The following is a 24,856-nucleotide window of genomic DNA, read 5'->3' as shown; positions in this document are numbered from 1 at the left end:
ATGTTTATGTGCACCTTTGTTCCAAAGCACGCCTGTTCTCAGTTGTTGCTTGGTCACTTCTGCAATTACTATTCCAGTGTAACTAACAACCTAAGTGAGAAACATGTTTAGGGTGAGAGGTGGCTTGTTTGTTTGCTGGGAAAAACACTGCACAGGAGATCTGACCAACACGAATCATTCAGATATGAGCAGGAGTTTCCTGTACACGAGTTGGCCAGCTAGGATTTCAAGAACTGGTAAGTACGTTGAAAGAGCACTACTGCAGTAATACAAACAGCTTTTGGTAACCCTATCTGTTTTTCCACATAACATCATTTTGATTTTAATACATATACAGCAAAGGAAATCAGGACTTTTATTGGTTCTCTACTCTTCGGGAATATCTGGTTTTGTGCCAACCCACCACGCAGATGTACTGTAAATAATTCATTACTCACACAGAAGGGCAAAAGTGCTCTCAAATTGTATTAACTTGATGTTTCTTAAACCCTTTTTAAATCTTGTTTTATAGAAAGAAAACATAACAGCTCTATTTATATTTAGCCTTACATATATGAAATATCTTTCAGATTAAACATGGATAGAGTACTTCTACAATTTTAATTTCCCATTGGATTTGAGTTTCCTCTCTCCAATTTCTTATTAACAGATAGGTCACAGAGGTTCCAATTTAAAGACTGGGAGAGTAAGCTATATTTAGTTTCCCTGCCCTAAATCTATCAATTATAATGCACTTTTTTTTTTTTTTTTGTAGTCAAGAAACTCTTACCAACTACAGAAGTTTTCTTTCAAAATAATTATTTAAAGAAACTAAGAACGGGGCAAAAGGTGGCTAGAGAGCACCCTGAGGTTAACACAAGACCCTCCTGTCTGAAGCACAGAGAGAAAACTTTTGAGATAAGCTCATGCAGACTGCTGTCAGACCTTGTGAAGCCTGGAAATTCTAAAATAGGATCTCTTGTGAAACTTGCAAGTTCTCCCTACATTTGGCCATGTAAATAACACCATCAGACTTCTCTCATAAGAGCTCATGTTTCTGTCTGGAAACTAGAATTTCAGAGGAACAAGAAGATGAATAGGAGCTGGTTGGAAACAATTAAAATAATAGTTAACAGAGCTGTTTAAAATTTGAGTTTTGTGTTGAGTAATAGGTTGGATTAAATTGTTTTTAGCTGTAATGTGAATATCAAATTGATCTTGCACATCACAACGATTAAAAATTTCTGTTTCAAAGAAATCCAGCTCTGAGACCTCAGTGCTGTGGCAGCAGCAATAATGCAAGAGTTCTCCAGTTAACATACTGGAAAATTTTCAAATGACAACTGAGAGGGGGTGTTTGAAGACTGCCTCCCTTCAGCTGTGGAAACTGCAGAATTATAAACAATGAAAGAGTGACAGAGTGACACCTTTCCTTCCAGAGAAAACCTACAGTCTTACACTTTGAGCACTTGGGGGAAGCTTCGCAAAGACCTCTCTCTTTCCTCAGCCCTCTTAACCTTACCATTGTAAAAATTTCATCTCCCTCACTCTCTGCTACCTCACTAGGATGCTTCACTGGACCTGCCTTAGCTACCTGTCCCCAAATGGGATGCCTTCCCATCTGGTGGTGCCCATCTCTCTAGACGGACCACAGAGAAAATCCAACAATTCACATGGACAAGACTGCCGTACAGTAAAATTCTTTAGACAGGATACCACCCTCAGAGGTGTGTCTGACTACTTCCTATTTAACTGCCCTAAAATACTGTAACAAAAATGCCTAGGTCATTTTGTACTGATGGCTTTTCCATGCAAATCATAGCACAGTTGCATACTGAAGAACAAGAGGAATGGTTACATGAGCATGTGGAAAGGAGAATGTCCAAATGACATTCTTTCTATTAAGATGTAATCAACCTTGAGAAATTGAGAATATCATACCTAACCAGATGCAGGCAGAAAGAGGTTTTAAATGAGAGTAATTAGCTGGCACAGAGGATCATATACTCAGCTGGCACAAAGTGGTGAAGCTTTATTCACTTCAGTGCCAGCAGGGTACATGCAAGAAAATTTTTACTGAAGTCAAGGAATTATGATTCCCAGGTACAAGAATACTTTACAAACCTATCTCACGTTTCTGTAGGTTTGATGATTCAGTACTTTCAGCAAGGTTAAGAAAAAGGACTTAAGCTCCCTCTGGTACACTTCTGAGGCATTCCTGCAAAATCTGTCCAGATGAAGTGAAAAAAAGCTTTGAGGGCAATCAGGACCCAGTGTCACAAACTGCAGATTTCCAAGCAGCAGTCATAAATATATGCAATCATTCTTGCAATATCTCCCTTTCTAAAGTGAGATGTAATGAAGCCTTTTGTTCCTTATGTATCGACATTTGAAACACACTGTCTAATTATCTAATATCAGTGAATCTTTAGGCCATAGCATACAGTAAAAGCAGTACAACTAGAAAAGCCTGTAATAGCTACAAATAACATCTATGCTTTAGCAAGTATTAAACATGAGATTAGGGTTAATCTCAAGCAGGACAGTTATATAAATGCAGCTCATTTTTAAAATTCTGTCTCTTCCCGAGGCAGGAAAAAGGAGTTCTAACCCACAAGGTACAAGTGAAAAAACAAAAAGAGAGTTTAAATATTTATGAAAATCCGATATCATATATGCACACCACAAGGTGTATAAGACATGACAGTTTTTTTAAAAAATGGTTCATGTTAAATAAACTTGCTGCGTTTTTTAAGGCCTAAGGAAGTACTTCCCATAATGAAATGGGTCTTGAAAGCTGTCTCCTTGAGATAACATTCTTCAGTGCAGCTTCCAATTACATTCAGTACTTCTTGTTAGAACTCTTCCTACCCTGCCTTGGTTATTGCTCTTTGATTATTGATTATTTCTTAGAGTGTTTCTAACATTAATTCTGAGGGGATATAAAATTTCAATATATCAAGGATTATTAGATTTTCATATGAAAAATGGAGAATTGACTTGATAGATTTTAATTGTGCCCTGCAGCTCTGAGTAGGGGCTGAAAAGCAGAGATAGGTGTATTTAGTGGAGGGAAGGAAATACTACACAGTCAGGTTATAACCTCACACCTGATTCTTGGAACTGAAGTACTTCTGTTGCTGAATTTTATAGCAACAGTGCAAAAAATGCAAGTTCCCTTATAGCAATGTATGTTCCAGAGGTGGGTTTCTTGCTCTCAGTACTGTTTAAACCCTCTACAAATGATAGACTTGGTATTTCCTCAAGGGTGTTACTCTACTGATTTTAATGGACTTTTCCTAAAGCTACCCAACTAGAAGTGCAAGGAAAAAGGTGAACATTCTTCATTTTTCACTGTGGCATCCAGTTTCTGCCAAGCTAATAATTTGCTTTTGCACAATCTAAATGTCTTGGGCTTTTGCTGTTTGTTTGTATGTTTTAAGATCTGGAAGAACAGGAGTGTGACAAAAAAAAAAATAAAAGCAACTAATAATAAAAACAAAAATCTGCCTGTGTTATGTTCTTGGTTTTCCCCACACTTAACATGAAGCCCTCTGGGGAATGTGAAACAAACAGCTGTCCTGTGCAATACAATGAGAATCTCCTCCTACAAAACCACTGCAAACATGGAGAGAGTGAGAATCTGTTGGAAATACCCTGTACTGTGAATCTGAAGTGATAAAATTAAGGGGCCAATTGACAGCAGTTACAGACCTTTTCAAAAACCCACCTTGCTATAGTTGTGGATTTTTACATAAAAATGCTATGGGCTATGAACAAAGCAGAAAACAAGCACCTTTGTGTCTCTAATTCACGTAATTCTCTCTGTGAAAACTCTCTGGAAGCTACACCCCCAGGGAAGCTTGGCTGTAGAGTAAGGGTATGATGCAGTAAACGGTACGACAAGAATACAAACCCCGTGATCCAAACTTGAAGACCCTGTTGCAATCGTTGGCTGTTTTAACATAAACATACATAAACCTCTTTACTCTCCAGATATCTGTTTTGCTCAGAAGTTGCTTTACGTGCCATACAACCGCTTTCGCATAGATACAAACCTCATAAAGAAGTCAGGTTTCATGCAGCAGAACCTTACATTTAATAAAATGCAGTTTTTCATACATACCTACAGATGCTGGCATTTCTCCCCACTGTAAAACAGTTTCCTTTGTGAAATGCCCGTATATATCAATGTAGATGCCTTCATCTTCGTAGGCGAGTAACAGTTCCATTCCGCTGGTGTTTGGGAGGATGATAATGGCATGTGGGCGAATAGTTCCTTGGATCTAGAATCATATTTTGCTAAGATTTATATCAGAAAATGGACTGCAGTTTTAGTGACTACATCAATCTAACTAGCTTGACAGAGCAATAAAAAGAACTAGCTCATGGAAAGTGAAAGAAATGCCTGTTTTGAGAAAAGCTGTACAGTTTGCAAGCTAGTCCCTGAAATGGGTTTTCTCCTCTCCTCCCCCCTTTAGATATTACAGTAGGTTTGCAAACAAGGCAATGTTCAGTATTTCACTTTATATTTACTAGTATTAACGGCTTTCAAGAAGCCATGGAGCCACTGAGACACTTATTTATGAAACACCTGCATTATATAAATAGAAGACAGGTGAAAAATTTGAATTCAGTTATTTCAGAAGATGGAGGAAGAACAAAAGCTTCCACGTTCCAAGAAACCAGTGCTCTCACTTTCCATGATATTTCCCTATCTCTTTTCAAACCCCCCAAAAATGTAAATTTATCAGTATTTACAGCAAGCGGAACATTGTACCTGGACCTTTCAAACACAAGCCACTCTATGTCCTTCCCTTCCCACATTCTTCCCTACAAATAGTTCCCCTTTTCAGTGCTGCTCAGCATATGTTTTCTGCATGCCACAAGGAACAGTGCATTTCTCTCACACACATTATTTTAACAGCTGCTCGATGCATGAGAATCTCTCCCAGAAGCCAACACATGTCCCAAGTGAAAAAAAAAAGTCGAAGTATACAACTATGGAGGTGGGGTTTTATGAAAGCACTTTTGAACAAAAACAAGGAAAACCTTAAAATCATTAAGAAAGCATTTTTTGTTTTGTTTTAAAAAAGCACTACTCAAAACAGGTTAATTAAACAGTCAATTAAACCACTACAACAAATCTTTCTAGGAAGCACATGACTGGAGTTTCTGCATCATTTTCACAAGCCAGCACCACACAGACCTCTTTTCTTCAAGCACACACATTACACATGCCGGAAGGGCAGAAAGAACAGTAAAGAAGCACCGAAGCTGTACTTGCCCAACTGAATACACCCAGGCCAACCACTTGACTCCGTGCCTCCGCAACAACTATCCGTAACACTAGAACGGGTATCCAGAGCCGCAGAGCAATTTTAATGCGTTGCCTTGGTACTCGCATGAGCGATCGAAGCAGGTAAGAGATGGAGAAAGAGGTGGGGAACCAGGAAAAGAGGCTACCAGAAAGCAAGAGTATCTAAAGTCAGCCTGTTGAAGTCTGCTCTGTTGTCACTACAAAGCTCCTTGAGAAAATCATCCAGTCTATCAGATGCTCTTTGAAATAATAAAATACCGAAAAAGACAGAGCTTCCGCAGCAGCAGATTTATTTCAGGTCTAAAACTCTAAAGGGAAAATATATTTTTAGTACACGCTAACTTTTGGTTGGAGAGCACACCCAAATGGAGCCAGTCTTAAAGGTGCCCCACATCTTCAGGACAATCACCTGGGAAATTTCTCTCATCATGTGCATAATTATATCTGCAGCCTGTTGGAGAACTGCTGCTCAGAATGCTCCCCTTTTCCTCTGCCTTCCCCATCTCGGGCAATTATGCTGATGATCTTTGTGACAAATCATTATTCACCTCGCTTAGCAACCAACTTCCAGGGATGGCACGCAGGCATCACGCTTACATTTATCAACTGATGTGAATTTTCCATAGCTGCGTAGTTAACAAACCTACTAATTGCTGGATTAAATAAACCATCACACAAATACTAAGGCCCTTAAACAAACAAACAAAAATCCAGCTCAGGTTTGTAGCAGGTGATTTGGCAGCCTGTTCTGAAGACCTAGAGCACTGAGTTTGCAATTAAGAGAAGTTTATAAACCATCATCCTTAAACACTGTGGCCATCAGAAAACACAGCTGTGACAGAAGTTGAAGGCTGTCACCTGTCAGGGTAGCAGGCCACAGGGCATGGGTTTGAAAACTGGGCTGAGAGAGGGAGGAAAAAATAAATAAATAAATTGAAGGGTCTTGGACCAGGCTGCAACATGCAGATGTGGGATGAGATCCCTCCAACCCTCGAGTGTTCCTGAAGTCACAATGCCTTGGGATACATGGAAGTAGTGGCACCCATCAGCTAACGCTCTGCCTGTGTGGAGCTCTGCTGACTTCAGGGAAGGTTTTTCCAAGTGAGCACAGAAGTTTCCCTGCTTGGAGCCCCCCATCAGGCCGGAGCCATGGGAATCCACTAGCTTTTTGCACTTAATCCCCTAAATTTCTGTGGCTTTTGGAACCACAACTTTGAAATGAACCATCTAGAACAGCTAAGAAATAACAACAGAAAAAAAAAAGGAAAGAAAAAGAGCACAGCCTTCATACTGGACAGCCCCATAGCAGTCTTTTACTTTTGCAGAGTAATTACTTTGCTTTTAACTCCACTTAAGCAGTTTTTAGCAGTCAACATCATCTCAGTGAACAGGTACACCATGCAACATGTACACATCAACCTGAAATCAACATCTTCATGACAACTTCTGCTTGAAAACCTAAAGAGAACATCCCAAATTCTTTTGAATGCAAGGACTGATTTCACGGGCAACTGAGCAGTAAGAAAATCAGCAAATTTATTTAGCCTGGAAGCTGGGTTTCTGCAGAGTCATGACTAAAAGGCAAATCACATTTTACACACTGAGTCCATGTAAATCATGTAAAATGAATGCAAGTTTGCTCCACAATAAAGAAATGAGGATTATTCATGGGTTCACCTGTATACCCAGGTGAATGCATATTTGGACTCAGTTTATACGTGGCTCCTCTAGCTACAGGTACTCTTTGATGCAAAGATAACATGCCTCAAAGCCAATCAAGATTTAAACATATGCTGCACATCATTTTAAACCAGGCCAAATTTCAGCTCAATTCAGTGATCAAGACGGAAAAACACATTGGCTGACTGTGAAAGTCACCTAATTCAATGTTGTGTTTTTGTATGCCTTAAAAAAGTCTTAAATTTCCAGGATAAACCAATTAAAAATACTACTGTCCATACAATAGGCTTTCTGACATTAAACTGCTAAAACTGATACTCTAAATCTGGAGGGAAAAAAAAAAAAAGCCTTTTAACAGAACTTCGTTATTACAAAAGCATGCAAAAAGTCATTTTCTACTAGCTGGTATACTGTAATTATTCTCTTACCCCCTGTTTTGAGATACAGCACACCACTTAACCTGATTATCACCAATATACAGCCCAAATAACAAAGGTGGTTATGGAACTTTTTGGAGTGTCTTACATGTGTTGGAAGGTAGAGGTCATACACAGATCCAGAGTCCACATCAATAGCGTGAAAGCCAACTAGAGAGCCATAGATCACTTTTAATCTTTGTCCATTTTCAACAGTCAGGTCAACTGACAGCGGTTTGTGATGAAGTGAGGTAAAGGACTGCAAAAAGAAAAATACACTATAGAACACAATAATGCTCTTGGTTTACAGACCAACATACACAATTTTCCTTAATAATTTTCAGAACTGGAAAGTTACCTGTTTTTGCTCTACCAGCATGTTACATTTAAGGAGCTAAGTATCCACCAACCTTTGGGCCACAAAGAGAGTTGGATAGTTCACTTGTGTTTTGAAAAAATCCATCTAGAAATGGACTAGGCAAAAATTAGGCTAAGTACCATTCATGTTAAATTTCCTCTTCCTCTGAGAGAAATCAGCATCAGCTTCGTGAATTTAAATGTACATCTTGGCACTGCACTGAAACAAGTTGTTCACATCTAACAGAATCATGACAGTGACAGTTTCATGCCTGCCACCTCCAATGTATGTCAAATGAGCTACATTTTCTTTAAAGGAATATTCATTTTATCTTTAACTAGAAATAAATGTTATAAAAAACAACAAAAAGCAAAAGCAAGGAGTAGATGAGAGACAGTGGTGTGTCTGAAGCAAAGTGAATTTTCACTTACCTTAAAAGCCATGAATTTGTGGTAAGGCTTCGGAGCCCAAGCATAAACCTCCACTGAGTTTTTCAAAGCAATTACAAGGAATTTGATTCTCTCATATTTTACTGTAATACAAGAAGAACAATTCCTTAGGTATCAGACAGACGCTTAAATCAAAGAACGTCTCATTACATGAAATAATTTCAATGGATTATTTGTAGAGGAAGACGCTATCCACCAAGGAGACTAATGCATTCTGGACATCAGTGTTTACCATCACCACTGTCAAAACCCTGACTGCAAACATGTAGGCCCTTTATTCTCAGATAGCAACATTTATATATTGATTCTCATAAATCTATTTCTCTTACTGTCAGAAAAAAAGGTCTTGACCCTACAGCTAACTCAGTCTATTTTGTTTTTCAAGTATGAGCCCACACCGATGTTGCTGGGTGCGACTAAGCTGCTTTTGGAGGAACGGTGGCTGTTGGCTGTAGGATTCTGTTACACTCCGCGTGCTGAATTTTCATTTCACCATTCACATGTGGGGTTAAATCTCCATGTGCTAGTGTGGGCGAAGGACTCCCATGTTTCCGAGATGAGTAAGCATTTAGGAGAGATGAGCCATTTCTCCAAGTTGATTAAGCTCATGTTGGGCCCATTGAGAATAAACAAAGAAACATGCATTGAAAATTGAGGCTTCTTTCACTCTGCCAGAGGCAAGCATTTGGTTTGGAAACAGAACACTAGGGCATCACATCTCAGTGCGTTCTCCCTTCATTTTATATTCAGTGTCTGCTTGGAAGGGATTTTTAGAAAATGCAGGTACTGTGCTAACTGAGCTAAGGTTTGTTGCTGCTTGCAAGAGGAGCAGTTCACACTGACCCAAACATAGAGCAGAAGCATTAAGGGTAGATAAGGGCGGATACTGATCAGGGAAATGTTACAAAGGCTGAGAAACGGAAAGACAAAAACAAATAAAACCTACCAAAACACAAAATAACACATCCTTTTGCTAGCTGGAAAAATGACTGTAAGAACATGGGTCAAGATACAAGAAGATTCACCAACAGGTAAACAACAGCAGCTGCTTTGTCAAAGAAATAAGCTTGATTTGTCATATGTGAACACAGAAGAGCACCAAATGTTTGCCTAATTTTAGAGTAACTTTTTTTAAAAAATAATTAAAAAAAAAGACATACCAAAACCAAAAATGAGCAACTGAAGTGGAATATGTGGTGCTTAGCTATAATCACAAAGAAAATGACACACATCTGTTGCACATTTCTTCTTGGATTTAACCCGTAACATTTAAAGCAATGAGATCTAAATGCAAAGAAATGTCAAGCAAAGCGTTTATGAGCGCCAGCCACCTCATCGTCTCCTGCACTTGTCTGTATCATTTCTCTATTTGACTTAGGAAAAAAAAACAACACCGCCACTTTCATATACCATCTTTCAATAAAGCAAAACTTATGCTATACATTACACCCCCTCAGACAGTTAACTGACAGAAGCTATCACAATACTGATGTTCACCTTCACAAACGAAATACCTGAAAGCCAAAAAAATGCAAGATGGAATTTTAACTGCTTTGGTAGATAACGCTGCCAGTGTGTAAATTTAAATAAAGGTATATTTAGGTCTTTTATGATCAAGTCACAGCAATGAGCTCTAGGACATCCAATCTCATCTGCCTACAAACATCCTACAAACATGATTTCCTAGCACTGTACCAGTCCAGTTTAGCAGTAGCTACTCAGGACCAGGAGGGAAGCTGGTAGCCTGGGGGTAGAAAACATCACTCTAATTGAAGTCTTAAGTAACTACAGAATTTCTAAACCCCTGACTGAGCAACGGAGCAGGGCTGGCACTCCCTTCTTCCAGCCTTCACAGGACACAGCCATAACATCATGTGCAATCTGGAATGACAAGGGCCAAAGCATCCATCATGTTAAGCAAGCAGGTTTCAAAGCAGTCAGAGTATTATGCCCGATACAATTTTGAGATACAGCTGAAGAAAAATGCTGGTGTCACAAGATGCAAAAGTACGATTAAGCAGCTCTCTAAGGGGGGGAAAAAAAAAAAAAAAGAAAAAAAGAAAAAAAAAAGACCTTACCAACTTTGTAGTGTACGCAGCCTTCCAGGTCACCCACAGACACCCAGCCTTGCCTCTTCTCCACCTCTGGATCATTGCGCAAAATCTTATTTCTCAGCCACGATAAGTAGTAGACCCTCAACTTATTCTTTTTCCCTGGGATTTGCAAAGGGGAAGAAAAAAAAAAAAAAGACATAACTCTAACTTACTGCAGTACAAAATCTCCCCCATGTAAAAAAAGCTGGAGTTCTGTGACCTTGAGTACAGCAGATCTTTGTGCTTGTCAAGGTGACAGAAGAATCCATCAGCAAAAAAGAAAAGCCTAGGGTGATTACGACTCACAGGGGGGAACTGGAGTACGAATAACCCTATGACATTTGGCACATGTGCTCTTGTGACTTAAGCTTCATGTCAGATTTTAATATCTGACTACAATTCGTTCCTCATGTCAAAGAAGAGGTCTCTATAGATGCATGTATCATCAGAGATAATCACATTGCCTAGTATTTGCTCTCTGATGTGAAGGAAGGAATACAGACATAACCTACCCTGGGTATTTTGAGTAAGTGACTTTTTTAGTTCTGGTTAACTGACAATCTTCATTACAGGTAACCATTTTCTTTTGGATGTCTTTCAGGGTGAGAATTACTTTATCATCTTTTAACTCAGTCAGTCTTTCTGTTGCTTTGGTTTGTAAATAAGAAAGATCAACTGCAGGTCAGTCTAAGGAGGACCATGTCAAAACCAGCTGAAACTGGCAATGTGGGACAAACAGCTCTCAGCATCACCTACTACAGTATGTCTGGAGTGTAGAAAAGTGGCAGCCATTCCTTGATGGACCTCTATTTCTTATGTACTACCTTGAGGCCACTCTCATCTGTGGATAATAAGGACCTCAGGACCTTGAAGGGCAGAGTCCAAGTTCTTTGTCAGAAGAGGTTGAAGGTGCTACTCCATTTAGCATTACCAATGCTTTCACATTATGTATCACTCTTACGTAACTGTTCATACATCTCATTGACCACAGAATGAGGTTATTTAATGATACTCGAACAGAATTGCACTTAGATAGATGCTCACCCATTGCAGAAACATGTAAACAGACTGACAAACTGTAACTTGCTGGGAAACAGTCCATTTTAAGAATATGAAACACTTCATAACCTCTCACAAACCATTTTATGTATTAAACAGGTAATGAAAAATATCCCAGAGCCCCATCTGAATCTGAAATGAGAATCTAAGTGTTAAAAATTCAAGAGAGTTTTCCTATTAACAAGAATAACTATCCTGTGATTTTCTGTAAGAGGAAATTTCTCAACCTAGTTTATAACCTAGTTCTTCTCTAATTGCTTCCAACCCCAATGCAGGTCAGATACTTTTAGACACTGAACTAACCTGATATAGTAATTAGCACATTGAGTCCTTCCAGAACATCCATTTGCTGGAATCGTCTCCTTGTAATCAGTGAATAAACTCTTCCCTGCCCACTTCTGTCCAGTAGCCACAATCCATTCTCCGTTCCCACCAGTAAATTTACTCCTGTTGATACAGAGAAAAAAACAAACTGCATACATCACCCAATGATTCAGAAGCCAAGTGTTAATTGTTTTTTAGAATCAATTTTTATTTACTCCTCTTAATGGTACCTGATAATTTCTCTGTTGCTCTGTGGATGACCTCCCAGAAAAATGGAAGGAAAAAAACAACCCCAACATTACAATTTTTACCCAGCAGAACACTTGTATGCCCATGTAACCTGAAGCATGAGTAGTTCTACTGAAGTCAATATTGATCTAAAAAATGAAAATTAAAAGAATACTCTGCAAACTTGAACTTCTCAGGTGACTTGTGTGCTTGTAAGCGCTGTGAAAGCCTCAGTTTAGCACCACTCCTCTGCCAACACAGGAGATCCAACTAAAGGATATAAGGATCTCTTTCAATTTTTTAAAAATATAATTCCTCTTTCCCCCACATGCAACGCTCAAAATGCAGGAGGAAGACCAAAGTCATTGGAAGAAAAGCTACTGATATAAGGAAGCAGAATATTTGTTTGAAAACTGGTTTTTGGAAGAGTGCTTTCAAATGCTGAATTAAAGGAATGAGTCCATCTGAAATCCAATTGTTCCCCAGGAAGTGAAAGCTTCAATGAGTTGCTGACACCAGAGGATGCACCCTGTACAAAAATAGTGTTTGGCTGGCATGATGGCTACATTTCCTAATCAGCAGGTTCTAAAGAAATGACATAAAATTTCCTGCCGTAACGAGCAAGCTTCTCTACTGGCTATGCTCTGATGAGTACCTGGTGCTCTTCAACCTCAATGCAAAGTTAATTTACAGACTTTGCTCCATAGCTCTGTTCCTAATTTAAAATCTTGGACTCCTGCAAACATACATTACACAAAATCCACAAAACTATAAAAACTAGAAATCTACATTTCCGTCGGATAATGTTTCACCTACTTCATTCATTTTCCATTCCAGACTCAGAAAGTGACGACAAGTAAATGGCTGGGTGAGTCCCACAGAATGCAACTGTTCTTCACAGGTAGACAGATGGTTAGAAGAACTCAAGAGCTTAGCTACAGCGAGACTGGGACTACGTCAACAGTGGTTGAAAACTGGTCTGACTACACTGATCTTGTGTGTTTTTTTTCTAATGCCATTTGAAGCTGACCCTACAAAAATGGTGATCCAGCAAGGTTCTAAGTCCTGGCACCGGAAATTATGGAAGTCAGGCTCTTGGACAGATTGATGCCTGACCTGCTTCAGTCTGTGGCGGCTAAAATTCTGAGAGGAAGGTTCTTGGAACCTCCAGTTTGGATAATTTCCATTGGTCAGGGTTATGCATGATTAGCTATACTGATATGCAGCTAAGACAGACTGAGTATCATGAACCTTTTTTGCTTCTCATTACCAAAACATTTGCAACTTCTGGCTCTTACGGCAAGCGCAGTTTCAATTTGGTGCTCGATCAAAATGTTTTCTCATTCTGATGCACAAAATCCCTTGCAACTGTAACTCATCTGTTTGCCATCTTCCGTCAGGAAGGCAATACCATGCGAGTACACGTAGGTATGTTCTCAGGATTTTCTGACAGGAGAGGTGTGATACAACTGCGAAATCTAACTGCCATATACCGCCAACCTCTCCTGCTGCTGCCTTCCCTCTACACACACGCCCAAGCACTTCTGAGCTTACCCCACAAAGCAGCACAAAGGACCTCCGAGTTGAATTTCTTCTTGTATTTACGAATTTCTGGACTGTCGCTCTGTGGGCGGATATTCGTTGGGTTAACGTTGACAACAGAGCCTTTCCTTGCATTTTCTCTCCTGACAGGCTCAGGTTTTGCACTAGATGCTGAAAAAGATACACGGAATAAAAAATAAATAAAAATTCAAGTGTTTGGCTACATCTCACATTTGACCTGTTTGCGGCAGAATGAAAAAAAATGAAGAGAGGTGAGACTTTGAGAGCATTACATAGCCAGAGAAAACCACACATCTGGAGAACTCCTCACACATTCCTGAGCAAGCACTGTGGTGACACAGCAGCAGAGCTAGTCACATCTGGAGGAACCACAGAGGCCATGCAATGAAATTCACAGCAATGTAGAGTTTAAGTTTGTCAGTAACACCTCCAGAGTTTCAACTGCCAAGTGAGAAGCTTCTCCCTTCCCTCCATCCCTGCCCAGAGCAACAACAACAACAAAAAAAAAAAACAAACAGGAATGAGATTTTATGAGGGGTAAAGCATACTCACAAGAACTACAGGGAGGTCCAACTGGACTGGTGGGAGGGGTGATTGGCAGAAGTCTGGGATCTATGAATGAAGTAAACGATGTTGTAGATGACGTACTGCTCTTTGAAGGTGTACTTTCAGTGGACGGGGTCTACAATGAAACACAAGAGCTGTTTCAGGATGATGACACTAGGGAGTAGACAGCACAGAGCAACGTGGGTGTCTCTGAGGTTCAGGTGAAACAGCATGTTGCATAATTAGGTGTAATGAACATGCTTAGAGCAGTAGATAGATGGTACAAATTGAGTGACAAGAGGAAGCCTGAGCTGGGAGTTGTGTCAGGATTCTTGACCAGGCACTGCACTGCAATGAAGTAACTGATCCCCGGAAGAATCTCCTTATATGTTTCTCACTCCCTGCTGTTTCATCTGCAACAGGTCCATGCCTTGTGCACTGTCACCTGATGCTGGGATGGAAAGCAATCCAAAGACGATCATTAAAGGCAGATGAGCATGCTGTGTTGCTGATGTTACAGGAAAAGGAGCAGAGGGTACAAGCCCTTCTAGCTTGTGTGAAGTGGAGAGAGAAGGACAAAAACGTGGAACAGCGATGGGTAGGGAGCTTGAGCTTTCTTATTAGTCCTTCAAAATACATCTTCTAGATAAAAGAAGGGATGTGGTGAAAAATCTTTCCTTTTTAAGAAACAGGATAGATAAATTCAAATGACACTCAAACTCAGGCTTCCATGGGCTGGAGGGAAGTGGTGGTACAATTCATTCAGTCTATAAACTTATCTCATACCTTATTCACAGATTTGTTCTGAGGTTCCTGACTAGTCAGTGGCACTTTTGGTGTGTTCACAGAGGAATCTGAAATTTGGCTCTGCTGAAGAAGATCTGGTAGGAGATAGTTTTGGTTGTTTATGCTCCAGAGGCCTTCTTGAGCGCTAGAAATTTGTTTCCCTAAAATCTGATCCTGCACATGAGAAAACATGGTTAAAGTCCACATTTGATATACTTCCAATGCCCTATGCATCCCCTGTTAATTAGGACAATAAATAATGAGGATATGAGTAGGGGTGCTCTATGTGATGTATTGGATAAGGACAAACACTACAGAAAGATTAAAAAATAGGAAAATACAAAAGCACATGGCAAACATCTGAGATATCAACCTTGGCTTCCACCCCCAAAATGCTCCGGAAACACTGCTCATCTACTATATTCCAAGCTATAGCTAAAGAAGTAACTTCATCCTCAGAGACACTTGACAGAAAATCAAATGACTTGTCTTAACAGTACAGATTTAACCTCTCCCATGGTCAGAAGTAGGTACTTCTCAGCTCAGGAGCTGCATATATTTTAAAGCCCCTTACCATTCATTTCATTTCTACTTCCCACTTACTGAATTAGGAAACCTTATTCTAGAGAGATCACATTCAGTAGGATCCAGTGTCAGCACCTGCAGTACAATGAGGTTTGGTACCGTGGCCTTCCTTGTAGGATCCTACTAGCAATACTGTGCAAGCTGTGAGGCACCGTACAAGATCTCTCCCCTGACAGCCTTAAATACTGACTCGCTGGGACACTGGAAGTTTCTGGAAAAACACAGCTAGAAGCTTTGAGAGGAAGAAAGATGGGATTCGTAAAGCAGGCAGTGTCCCAGATGGACAGGGCAATGCAGAAGAACCTACCCCAGCCATGAAAGGTCTGGTTACCCGAATACCATCAGCACGGGAACACAAAGCGACAGGAGCCAAGTGCTACTCAACAATATTCCTCCTGAATTATGCCAAAGCAAAAAGCACCGTCAAACTCAAACAGCTTCTGGCTGGTTGAATTCAAGGCACGTCTATACACTGCACTGACTGATAAACAACCTACTGAAATCAGCTCAGCTTTTTTTGAATGCTGGTCAATATATCCAAAATATAGCGGATAACTCTGAATGAAAGACATTTGCCTTTTAAAAGCCAAGTAATTAGCCAGGAATAAAATTGATGCTGTAGGCATTTTACGTTTTTAATTCGGATATTTTAAAATTTTCTTTTGTGTTTAGAGTTAGATTCAGCTGAACTGAGCCAAACTCCCATTTGAGTCATTTGAGCAGCTTGGTACACCCTAACCACTTCAAAATGGGACAAGAAAGGGATGTTGGAAGAATTCATGGATTCTTATGGTAGCTGTGGGTGGTGACACAGAGGTGGGAGGATGGGACTGGATTCTCTGTGAGAAGGGAAAACTCTGGAAGACAGAGAGATTGGTGAAAAGAGGTGAGAATCACCTATCTGTCATCTTTCCTGGGTCATTTTCCTTAAACCCAACTGAAAACGTGATCTCCACTCTTCTCCTTCCTCTTCCACCTTCATTCTGAGTCTCAAAGACCCCATCACTTCTCCTTACCCTCAAGCAGCCTATGTCCAGCACCCAGATATCAAGGGAAGGAGAAAGTGCTGGGCTGTTTCTGCCATGAGGAGGAAATGGGCAGGCTCAAGCTGGAGTGCCAGGAAAGAGCTCTGGCACTGGGCAAGGGAGATGGAAAGGGCCTGGAGCTGGTATTGTTTTTTCCTTCACCTCTATGCAGGTGGAGATGGGGGGATCTGAAAGTAAAATTATTAAATGCAGTACAACCTCTTCTGTCAGGCTGTTGCTCTGAAATGGTAACCAGTCTTTCATTTCTGGTACAGAACAGTAAGCTTTAAAATAATGCATTGGACTCAGTGCAGGTTCGAGGAAGACGAACAGCATGAGCTGCTGAGATCATGGCTCAGTCTGGTGCCCCATGCATCAAAGCAAGGTCTTTTCTCCTTAAGAATGGTGGGAGACAGGCAAAGTGGGACTCCTTTGCCAGCCTGGATAGATTTCTCTCCGGTCGGAAGCTTACAAAACCCACCAGAGGCAAAGGAAACTCCTTTTTCTTCCTAACTCTGTCAGAGCTTACACAAGAAGCTCAGGGGAAAATGCCAGTTTCATGGCAATTTATTTTTCCCTATCTGTGAAACAAGAATACACTCAGTAATACGTGAGAAATGCTCTGAGGTTGAGAGCAAGTCTTATTACTGTAATTTTTTTGTTTTCAACCACAAAGAACATTGTTCTGCTTTCTCTGTTTTCATCTTTTCTGCACTAATATTTATCACAGGGGAAAATCCACACAACTTGAAGCCTCTGCTACAAACTATAGATAGGAAAGAACCACAACATGACACACAAGGGAACGTGTGTTTTTGCTAAGCCCGTGGGGAGGGATGAAGTACTTTTCCCATCTTTCAGTAATATTTTAAAAAAATATACTTCTCTTTACATTGGAATAAAGAAGGTCAACATTTTTAAAAATAGAAACCTTGCCCGCTGACTATAATCTACAGGATCACTTTTTGCAACCTGCCTAGAGCCTTCATGCAGAGTAAGCTGGCATCAGCCACTACTACCGGGTCAGTAATAAGGACAAATGAAGAGGTGCAATTTTGAACCTAGACGTAAGCCTGATTGTAGGAAGCACAAAACCTGAAACAGTATGCACTCTTTTAAAGCTTATAGCTGTAATTTGAAATTACAGAGCAGGACTTCAGAGTGAAAATGCTGCTGAGAAGGAGTGCATACAGAGTTTATCACGTACATTAACAATTTGACTCTCCCCACACTGTACCCAAGCCCTTACAAATGGCCAAATTACCTTCTGTTCTGCAGTGGTGCTTTGGGGTTTCAGTTCAATCCCATCTGGTACTTTCGTCCTTGAGAAATCTGCCACTCTGCTGCTCAGCAGTTGCCTGGTAACAAACTCCAATTAATGAACAGAACTACTTCGGGGGGGGGGGAAAAACAACAACCCAAAAAATACAAAACCCTATACCAAAACCCACAAAAAAGATCTCCATATACACGAGTTCAACTGAGCGTAATTAACATTCACTAGTTACACGTCAGGGTTCTGGTACAAAAGCTGGTTGATTAGGATGTGCCTGGATGGACTGGTGCACGAGGACTGCTCCCAGTAGGAAACTCTCCCCAGCTCACTGGAGGCTTCCCTTCCTTCACCCATCATTTTGACAGGTGCTCAAGGTGAGTGACAGCAGGTCCATCGAGCAGCCCACTTCAAAACTTCTCCCATCTCCCCTCGTACACTACCCTGAGGGGTGAAACATTGGCCACCCTGCTCCCAAAAGTCCAGCATCAGCTGCACCTGGGGAGAGCTGCTGCTCCTCTGTATGCTGCTCTCCCCCGCTGGGACAGACTGCATTGCAACTTCATTCTGTGCAAGAACACAACCATGCTCACTTCACACCTAAAGCAGCAGAAGCACAGGGACAGAAGGACTGGGTCAGGCCACAAGCCCACTGAGCCCAGTATCCTGTCTTCCATGGTGACCAAAAGCAGGTCCTAATAGACAGGGTAAGACCAAAGTGAGCATCTCTCACCCTGTCGAGTGGTATCTGGGTTTTAAAACAACATGAAAGAGTGTGAACGAGTAAATTTTTTTTTTTCCCCCTATGGGAGGTATAAATATTTGCATGATGAACTTGGGAGGAATGGCAACACATGGAGCAGGATCACTGATGAATGCAAGGTCCTGATCTTAAATGACAGCAACCTCCCATTTACTGGTGGGAGTAAGTACTTACCAGTCAAGAACACACCTGCAGCCCCATTATTTGAATTTGGTAATGAACAGCATGCAAAGAGCAGAGAGAAGAAACTCAATTATACAAAACGAGCCACAGGAAACATGTTTTTTTTGTTTGTTTGTTAGGGGGATTTTGAATGCTGCAGGTATCAAAGAAGGAAACAGCCTTGGTAGAGTGGGAGAGATGAGCATGAACAGAATAGATATGCTACACAAGCAGGTAGGATGATGGCTTGTGCTCACTGACATCCCTCCTTAAAACAAAACACTGGTGTGTGCTATTTACTTGGTAGTAATAAGGATATATTTCCCCAAGTATCTATCTTTCAATATAAATGATGCTCAGCTGAGGTGAAGAGACTTCCCTAAGACTGCACTGCCAGTTTCCATGAGGTTCTCGCAGTGGCTGTGTGTGCAGAAGGCCAACCTAACAGGGCTCAGCCCGCTGACCCCATTTCTCCAAAGGACCGGTGGGTCTCACACACAGGAGACGCACACAACACATGCAGATTTCCAAAGGCAGTGGGACACCTCCAAATCATTACAGTGTACAGGGATGTAACAACCTAACACTCATGTAGCACAGTCATTGCTACAGGGCAAATCCGTATTTTTATGTGGAGTCTTTCTGAGGTCTAGGATGAATTTTATGACCTAGAACAAATAAAACTTTACAGAGCAAAAAGATGTGGTTTGGAGGGGAACAGCAAGAAAATAAGGCATTACAGCAAAATGACAGCTTTTTCAAGTGAATAAACGACAGTATTTTTTCTAATATTATCCCTCCTTATCCCTCAGCTTTGAAAATGAACTTCAGAAATGCAAATCGGGAACATGTGCAGGTACAAAATCCTTATTCAGAGGAGCACAGTGGAAAGGACTGGTATCAGGCCAATGCCAGAGCTTGCCAACAGCGTTACAAATCTGTGCATCTCCATCTGAGGACTGACAAAACCACATGTGCAATTATGTCAGAAGAGCAAAAGCCTCATCCTAGAGAGCTCTGTATTGCTGAGATGCACTTCGAAGTAAATACTGGAACTGAAATAAAGTGAAGTTCTCTTTGCAAGAAAATTAGAAGTCTTGTTCATCAATACTGAAAACCCATTGTGTTTCTTGTTCCAAGCAGCAGGGCTGACTGACTGATCCCCTCTTTCACTTGGACAAGCAAGAGATTCACGCTCCATTATTTCACAGCAGAATACACATTCTGCATGACAGGTAAAACACCACAAGATGTCAGTCACAAAATCACCAAGAGAAACTGGAAAGCTAAAGAGAAGCGGTTCATGTCAGATCGGCTTGGTAGAAACTACAATGTGCAATCTCGTAACTGCAGCAATCGTGCAAAATAACAATACTAAAAACACAGCAAATTCTACAAAACCGAATCCTGCTTACAGCTCCCCCCTTTATAAACAACCCAGGTGAAATAATCAGCTTTTCAGTGGTAATTATTTCCACTAGAGTGAACAGACCATCTGAAGACAAGTGCTACGTTTGCCTTGCTTTTTGCACCGATCTGCATTTAACATGAAGATATACAGCTCTCCTTTTTTCTTTTAAAAATTCCATTTCAACGTAGATCAATGTGAAGTAATCTCTGAAGAAGCACTACCTATTGATGTTCAGTTAAAACGAGACATTTCCTCATTGTCCCAAGGCAGCAGGTCATCAAAGCTTATTACATTGCACACATCTGATGGAGCAAACATTTACCCCCAGGAGTTCATTATAGTGAGATTAAACTGCTTAATTACAGCTGACATAAATGACTGATAGCAACTTCAGAGGGGACGCATTTATGCATGCCAACTCTTTCCAGAAATTTATAAGTGTGTAATAAAAAGAGAAAATTAATCAAGCCAACCTCATGTGGTTCATGTCATCTTCATCACTGCTGCCGACTTCGTCACTTGACGAGGAGTAGTCTGCTGCTTTCCAGAACGAACCGGTGCTGTCCTTCCCCTTGGCAAAGGAGACTGGGCTCTGAACAGAGAAAACTCAGTTTTTCCTCAAGGAAGAACCCATTGTTAAATACCATGGGCAAGATTTTACTGTCCCAGTACGGGAACTCCAGACACCCCAGTCCTACAGGAGATCAGGTACGTGCTCTCATGTTACTAGCAGTAGCCTGCACATGACTCGTCTTCAAACCTCCAGCCCAGCCTCTTGGATGGACTTAACTACTTAGCCAGCTAGCTCAAGCACCAACAGAGCAGCTGTCTGCACAGGTGTGCCCTCAGCGAAAACCGTGAATCAATCAGAAATAGCAGTGGATATAGAAGAGCCTACCTCAACCTGGCCTGGATGAGAAACTTTTTCAGGTTTCTTGTGCAGCTGCAGGTGGTTCTGGGCCAAAGCGTTCTCTCCCTTGGCTGCTCCTGGGTTCCCTGTAAAAAAAAATTTCATTGAGCCACTTCTCAGCTCCCACTTCCACTCTGCCCTGCAGGGAAGTGGGTAGCAAGGGCCAGCACCCACGGGGCTCCTCAGGGTTCTGCCCGAGGTCAGGCACTGGTGACAGGGAAGCTGTGGCCCTGTGCTTCCCTCCCAGGTGCAGGGCTGGGGACCTGCAGGGCTACTGAGGCCACCCAGATGCGATGATGCCATGTTAGGAGGGAAGCCTCCAAGAGATCAAGTGAACCTTCCTCTTCATTAACCCCCATAAAGCTACTTGGGAAGAACCAAAGCAGCCCTGGAGAGACGCTGTCTTCTGCACACAACTCCTGATACAAGAGAAGGGAGGGAAGGCAGACGTGCCCCCACCCTGCCAGCAGGGCACACAGCTACCTCATTCAGCAGTTTATTTCATGACTGTCCCACTGCTACCAACAGGACTCCTCGTAAGATAACAGGGGGAGAGTTCAAGCTCAGACAAATTAGAATTTGTATTTGGTAATTTAGCTAGTTTTATCACAATGGCTTCAGGTACTCATGCATTTTGCAAAGCTTTTAAAACTCAAAATTCCTTATTGGTCAATGAGTACCTAAGCAACTCAGCAGCAGTATTAGTTTTAAAGTATTTATAGCCCTTTCCTGCCCAATTCACTATCCCTGTGGGTTTGGGAAAGCAACAAACTCTGGAACACCATATGCCAGAACTAGCTGTAATTTAATGACACTTAAGAACGCAAGGAGACAGTTTAAACCACGAGGGAGGTTTTCTATTCTTTCCATGGCTGGTGAGGTTTTCATTTCCCCATGCCAAAATAGCACAGGAGTTACACATCATGCAGACATTGCAAAGTTGAACTGGGCTGTTGTACGCTGCTCATCATTATGCTATTATTCAAACATAAAATGACATAAGAGCAAAAAGAAACAGACCCCAAGCAGTTTAAACTGTGCTCTGGTTTTCTCTTGAAGTAAAGCTTCCTACTTTGCATGGTTAGTGAAAGCAAAATTGGCTTGGTTGTGTAAATGTAATAAATAAGCAATTTGTTCTTCATTTATCAAGGGTTTTCAAATTAACAATGCGAGCCTCAGTTTAAAAATAAATGACCTCAGCAGCTCGCTGCTGTGGTTTCCGAACATTTTTAGCATCCACCCTGTCTTGTCTTGGGCGTGATTCCCCATGTCACCCATCTGCATCAACCTGGATGTAAAGCACTGTAAAACACAAGTGCTTTGCAAAGAGCTATACAAGAAACTGCCCCAGATTTGACCCACAGGAAAGGCACTAAGGAACAGCAAATACAGGAACAAACCCCTCCTCTTCTGCTCCGTGTCCCCTTCTGCCCGAGTCTCAGTTCATGTCTCAGGAAACAGAGTTTGTAGAGCAAAGAAATCTGCATAACCATTAGCAAGCCCACTGTGTTCTTCTATTGCTACCAGAGACATCAAGATCCCTTAAAACTTGCACTGTGCTTTCACTGGATGAGGCCATCTCCACGTTTAACTTCCTTTCCCTTTTTCTCAGTTCCACTATCTTTCTGCAAGTAGGAGTAGAGGAAGAATGTTTCACAAGCTGCTGCATGGAGAATCTTACGTACTTCCTTATGCTTCTTTCAGCCAGCACAATATTAGAGTGCAGAAATATTAATGTACAGCAGCTGCTCATCTGTATCATCTTATTAGTGGGCAATGCAAAAAAGCAGCATATGGTTATGCAGAAAATGCCAATGGGTGAACATCAGCATTGAACTAGATCTGTGTATGTAATGTTGGCTCTGCTGAGTTTCAGTGGTGTCAGTAAGTGCAACAGAACTGATTTTTTCACTTCTTAATTGACGTAATTAAAATTTTCTGTGTGGAAGTACATTCACAGTCATTTTTTTTTTTTTTTGACTCAAAAAGGGAAGTATTTATATTTTAGGAACATGGAACCATAAAACAAAGAAGGATGTCAAAAGCCTATCACCAGAAGACATTAAAAACAAAACAAAACAAAACAAAACACAGAAACATTTACAATGCAACACTTGACACCCTACAGAAATCCATTTCACATGATAGGAACTCTGCACATTGTGACTGATGAATCCTTGACTTGGGAATCACCTGAGGTTGGTCGGCCGCTCTGATGAGATCCCATCTCCCATTGCTTGCTGCCAGGAGTGCTGCTGCTGTTTAGCTTCAGAGCATGGCCCCCGGGGGACAACTGATGACTGTTACTAAACAGAAAGACAAAAAGCACATCAGGCGATTTGTGTTTAGGAACGCAGACTGGAATCCACCTCCTAGGCCACTGAACCAAGCTCCCTGCTGTCAGCGTATGATATAATACTCTTAATAAGCAAAAACTTTGCATTTTGTGGTGTTCCAGGCAGGGCCACCCAATGGCAAGAGAAAAGGGAGGGGACAGTTTCCTCTGGGAATTCATTCCAGGACAATGCAGAGTCCCAAGTCACCACAAAATACCCTACTCAATTCTCCCTTGGCCTCTTCAGACCAGTGTCACTCCTGGTTCCAAAATCTCAAGGCTTTTACAAATAATGAAACCTGCTCTCCTACAAGATACATCATCACCCACTTATCAGTGGAGAAAGGAACATACAAGACAGTAAAACAAGCTGCCAAGTAAAACTGAGTCTCACTCAGTAATCCCAGGCTAAGAAGCCCCTAACTTTTAACACTGTGGTTTGCCTTCATGTTTCTTTTCTGGTTTGCCTCCTTTAATTCTTATGTAGAGAGCAGTTAGGGTTTGACTTCACTTGAAAGTTGTTTCAGGTGATGTTTCTGACTTTGGTATAACACAAGCAACCGTTCCAAAGTGCTGCACATTATTCTGTTAGGTCAGCTGAAACTACTTCCCTTTTAAATCTCTGCAAACCCAGTTCCTTCATTATGTTATTCCTTGATGAGATGTCCTGTGGGGGCTACCCTTCACCACTGAGCTCTCTGCACCCTTGGTCTTTTCTTCTGGGATGCCAAGTACACTCACCTTAAGGGCAGACTGCTGGAATACTGCCAAATACAGCACATTTGTCTGTTCAAGCTACTTTCAGGCAGAACAAAGTTGCAGCCACAAGCTTCACTCACAAACTATAATTAAAGTGCCTAGACAGGGAGTTGAGGCCAAGGCCAAAGTCACTGAAGTATCCACGCAAAGAATTCTTCTTTGAAACAATGGTGCAGGCCCTGAAGTGCCACAACAAAGCATCTCCATGAGCACCCTGACCAAGCCACTAGCACCACCTGCCCCTGCCATCCTCAGGTGTCAACAGGCTGGGATCTCCAGCAACCTGCACCTTCAGCAGTCACTTGCTCTGACCTGAAGGGACAGATGGTAAAACAGTACTAAATCACAAGCAGCTGTTAAATTACTGCACTACATAATTGGGAAACCAAGGAAGAACTTGCATGGGAACTGCTCAGGCAAGCCAAGCAGACTGAAACAAATGAAACAACTCGTTGCAGGAATTATTACAGGTGGAACAGCCTTTATATATTAAAAATATTGCTTTCCATTAGAACACAGAACTACCTTGCATGAAAAGTAAGCAATCTACAATAGGTTTGTTCGTATTTAAATCATGTACATTAGTCATTAAAAGGAAGCTAGCTCAGATGCTTCCTTCAGGTTTAAGATCAAGAGATTTGGTTTGTTATTTATTGGATGAGCTGACACAAAACACAAAATAACTGTAACTGCCATTAAATGAGGTATGAACAGGTTTAGTATTACTAAAACAGTTTTAGTGTTACTGAGGTTATGGCTTTGTTTTTAAATAAACTGGATTCAGTTTTCCCATTGGCAATAAATCAGCATTAGTATAAGCATAAAACACTTA

At 41.2% G+C, this 24,856-nt stretch overlaps 1 protein-coding gene across 3 annotated transcripts in view; it reads right to left on the bottom strand.

Annotated features, from left to right (window-relative positions):
* The window catches only part of NRK (Nik related kinase), a 91,372-nt gene that overhangs the window by 9,074 nt on the left and 57,442 nt on the right, over positions 1 to 24,856 (bottom strand). For 2 of the 3 annotated variants that reach the window (XM_032196045.1, XM_032196047.1), the window contains exons 18-30: positions 23,124 to 23,236; positions 20,919 to 21,016; positions 20,494 to 20,612; positions 18,622 to 18,636; positions 17,676 to 17,769; positions 14,802 to 14,975; positions 14,022 to 14,151; positions 13,461 to 13,619; positions 11,658 to 11,801; positions 10,281 to 10,415; positions 8,185 to 8,285; positions 7,505 to 7,654; positions 4,106 to 4,265 (exon numbers count right to left, since the gene is read on the bottom strand). In XM_032196045.1, the coding sequence (XP_032051936.1) occupies positions 4,106 to 4,265; positions 7,505 to 7,654; positions 8,185 to 8,285; positions 10,281 to 10,415; positions 11,658 to 11,801; positions 13,461 to 13,619; positions 14,022 to 14,151; positions 14,802 to 14,975; positions 17,676 to 17,769; positions 18,622 to 18,636; positions 20,494 to 20,612; positions 20,919 to 21,016; positions 23,124 to 23,236 (1,592 nt within the window). The remainder of the gene's footprint in view (positions 1 to 4,105; positions 4,266 to 7,504; positions 7,655 to 8,184; positions 8,286 to 10,280; positions 10,416 to 11,657; positions 11,802 to 13,460; positions 13,620 to 14,021; positions 14,152 to 14,801; positions 14,976 to 17,675; positions 17,770 to 18,621; positions 18,637 to 20,493; positions 20,613 to 20,918; positions 21,017 to 23,123; positions 23,237 to 24,856) is intronic. The other variant, XM_032196046.1, reaches the window with a different exon arrangement.

This window comes from Aythya fuligula, chromosome 13 (assembly GCF_009819795.1).
Source record: "Aythya fuligula isolate bAytFul2 chromosome 13, bAytFul2.pri, whole genome shotgun sequence".
Lineage (NCBI taxonomy): Eukaryota > Metazoa > Chordata > Aves > Anseriformes > Anatidae > Aythya > Aythya fuligula.
Note: the sequence above shows the minus strand (reverse complement) of the source record. Positions and strands in the feature narration are given on the sequence as shown.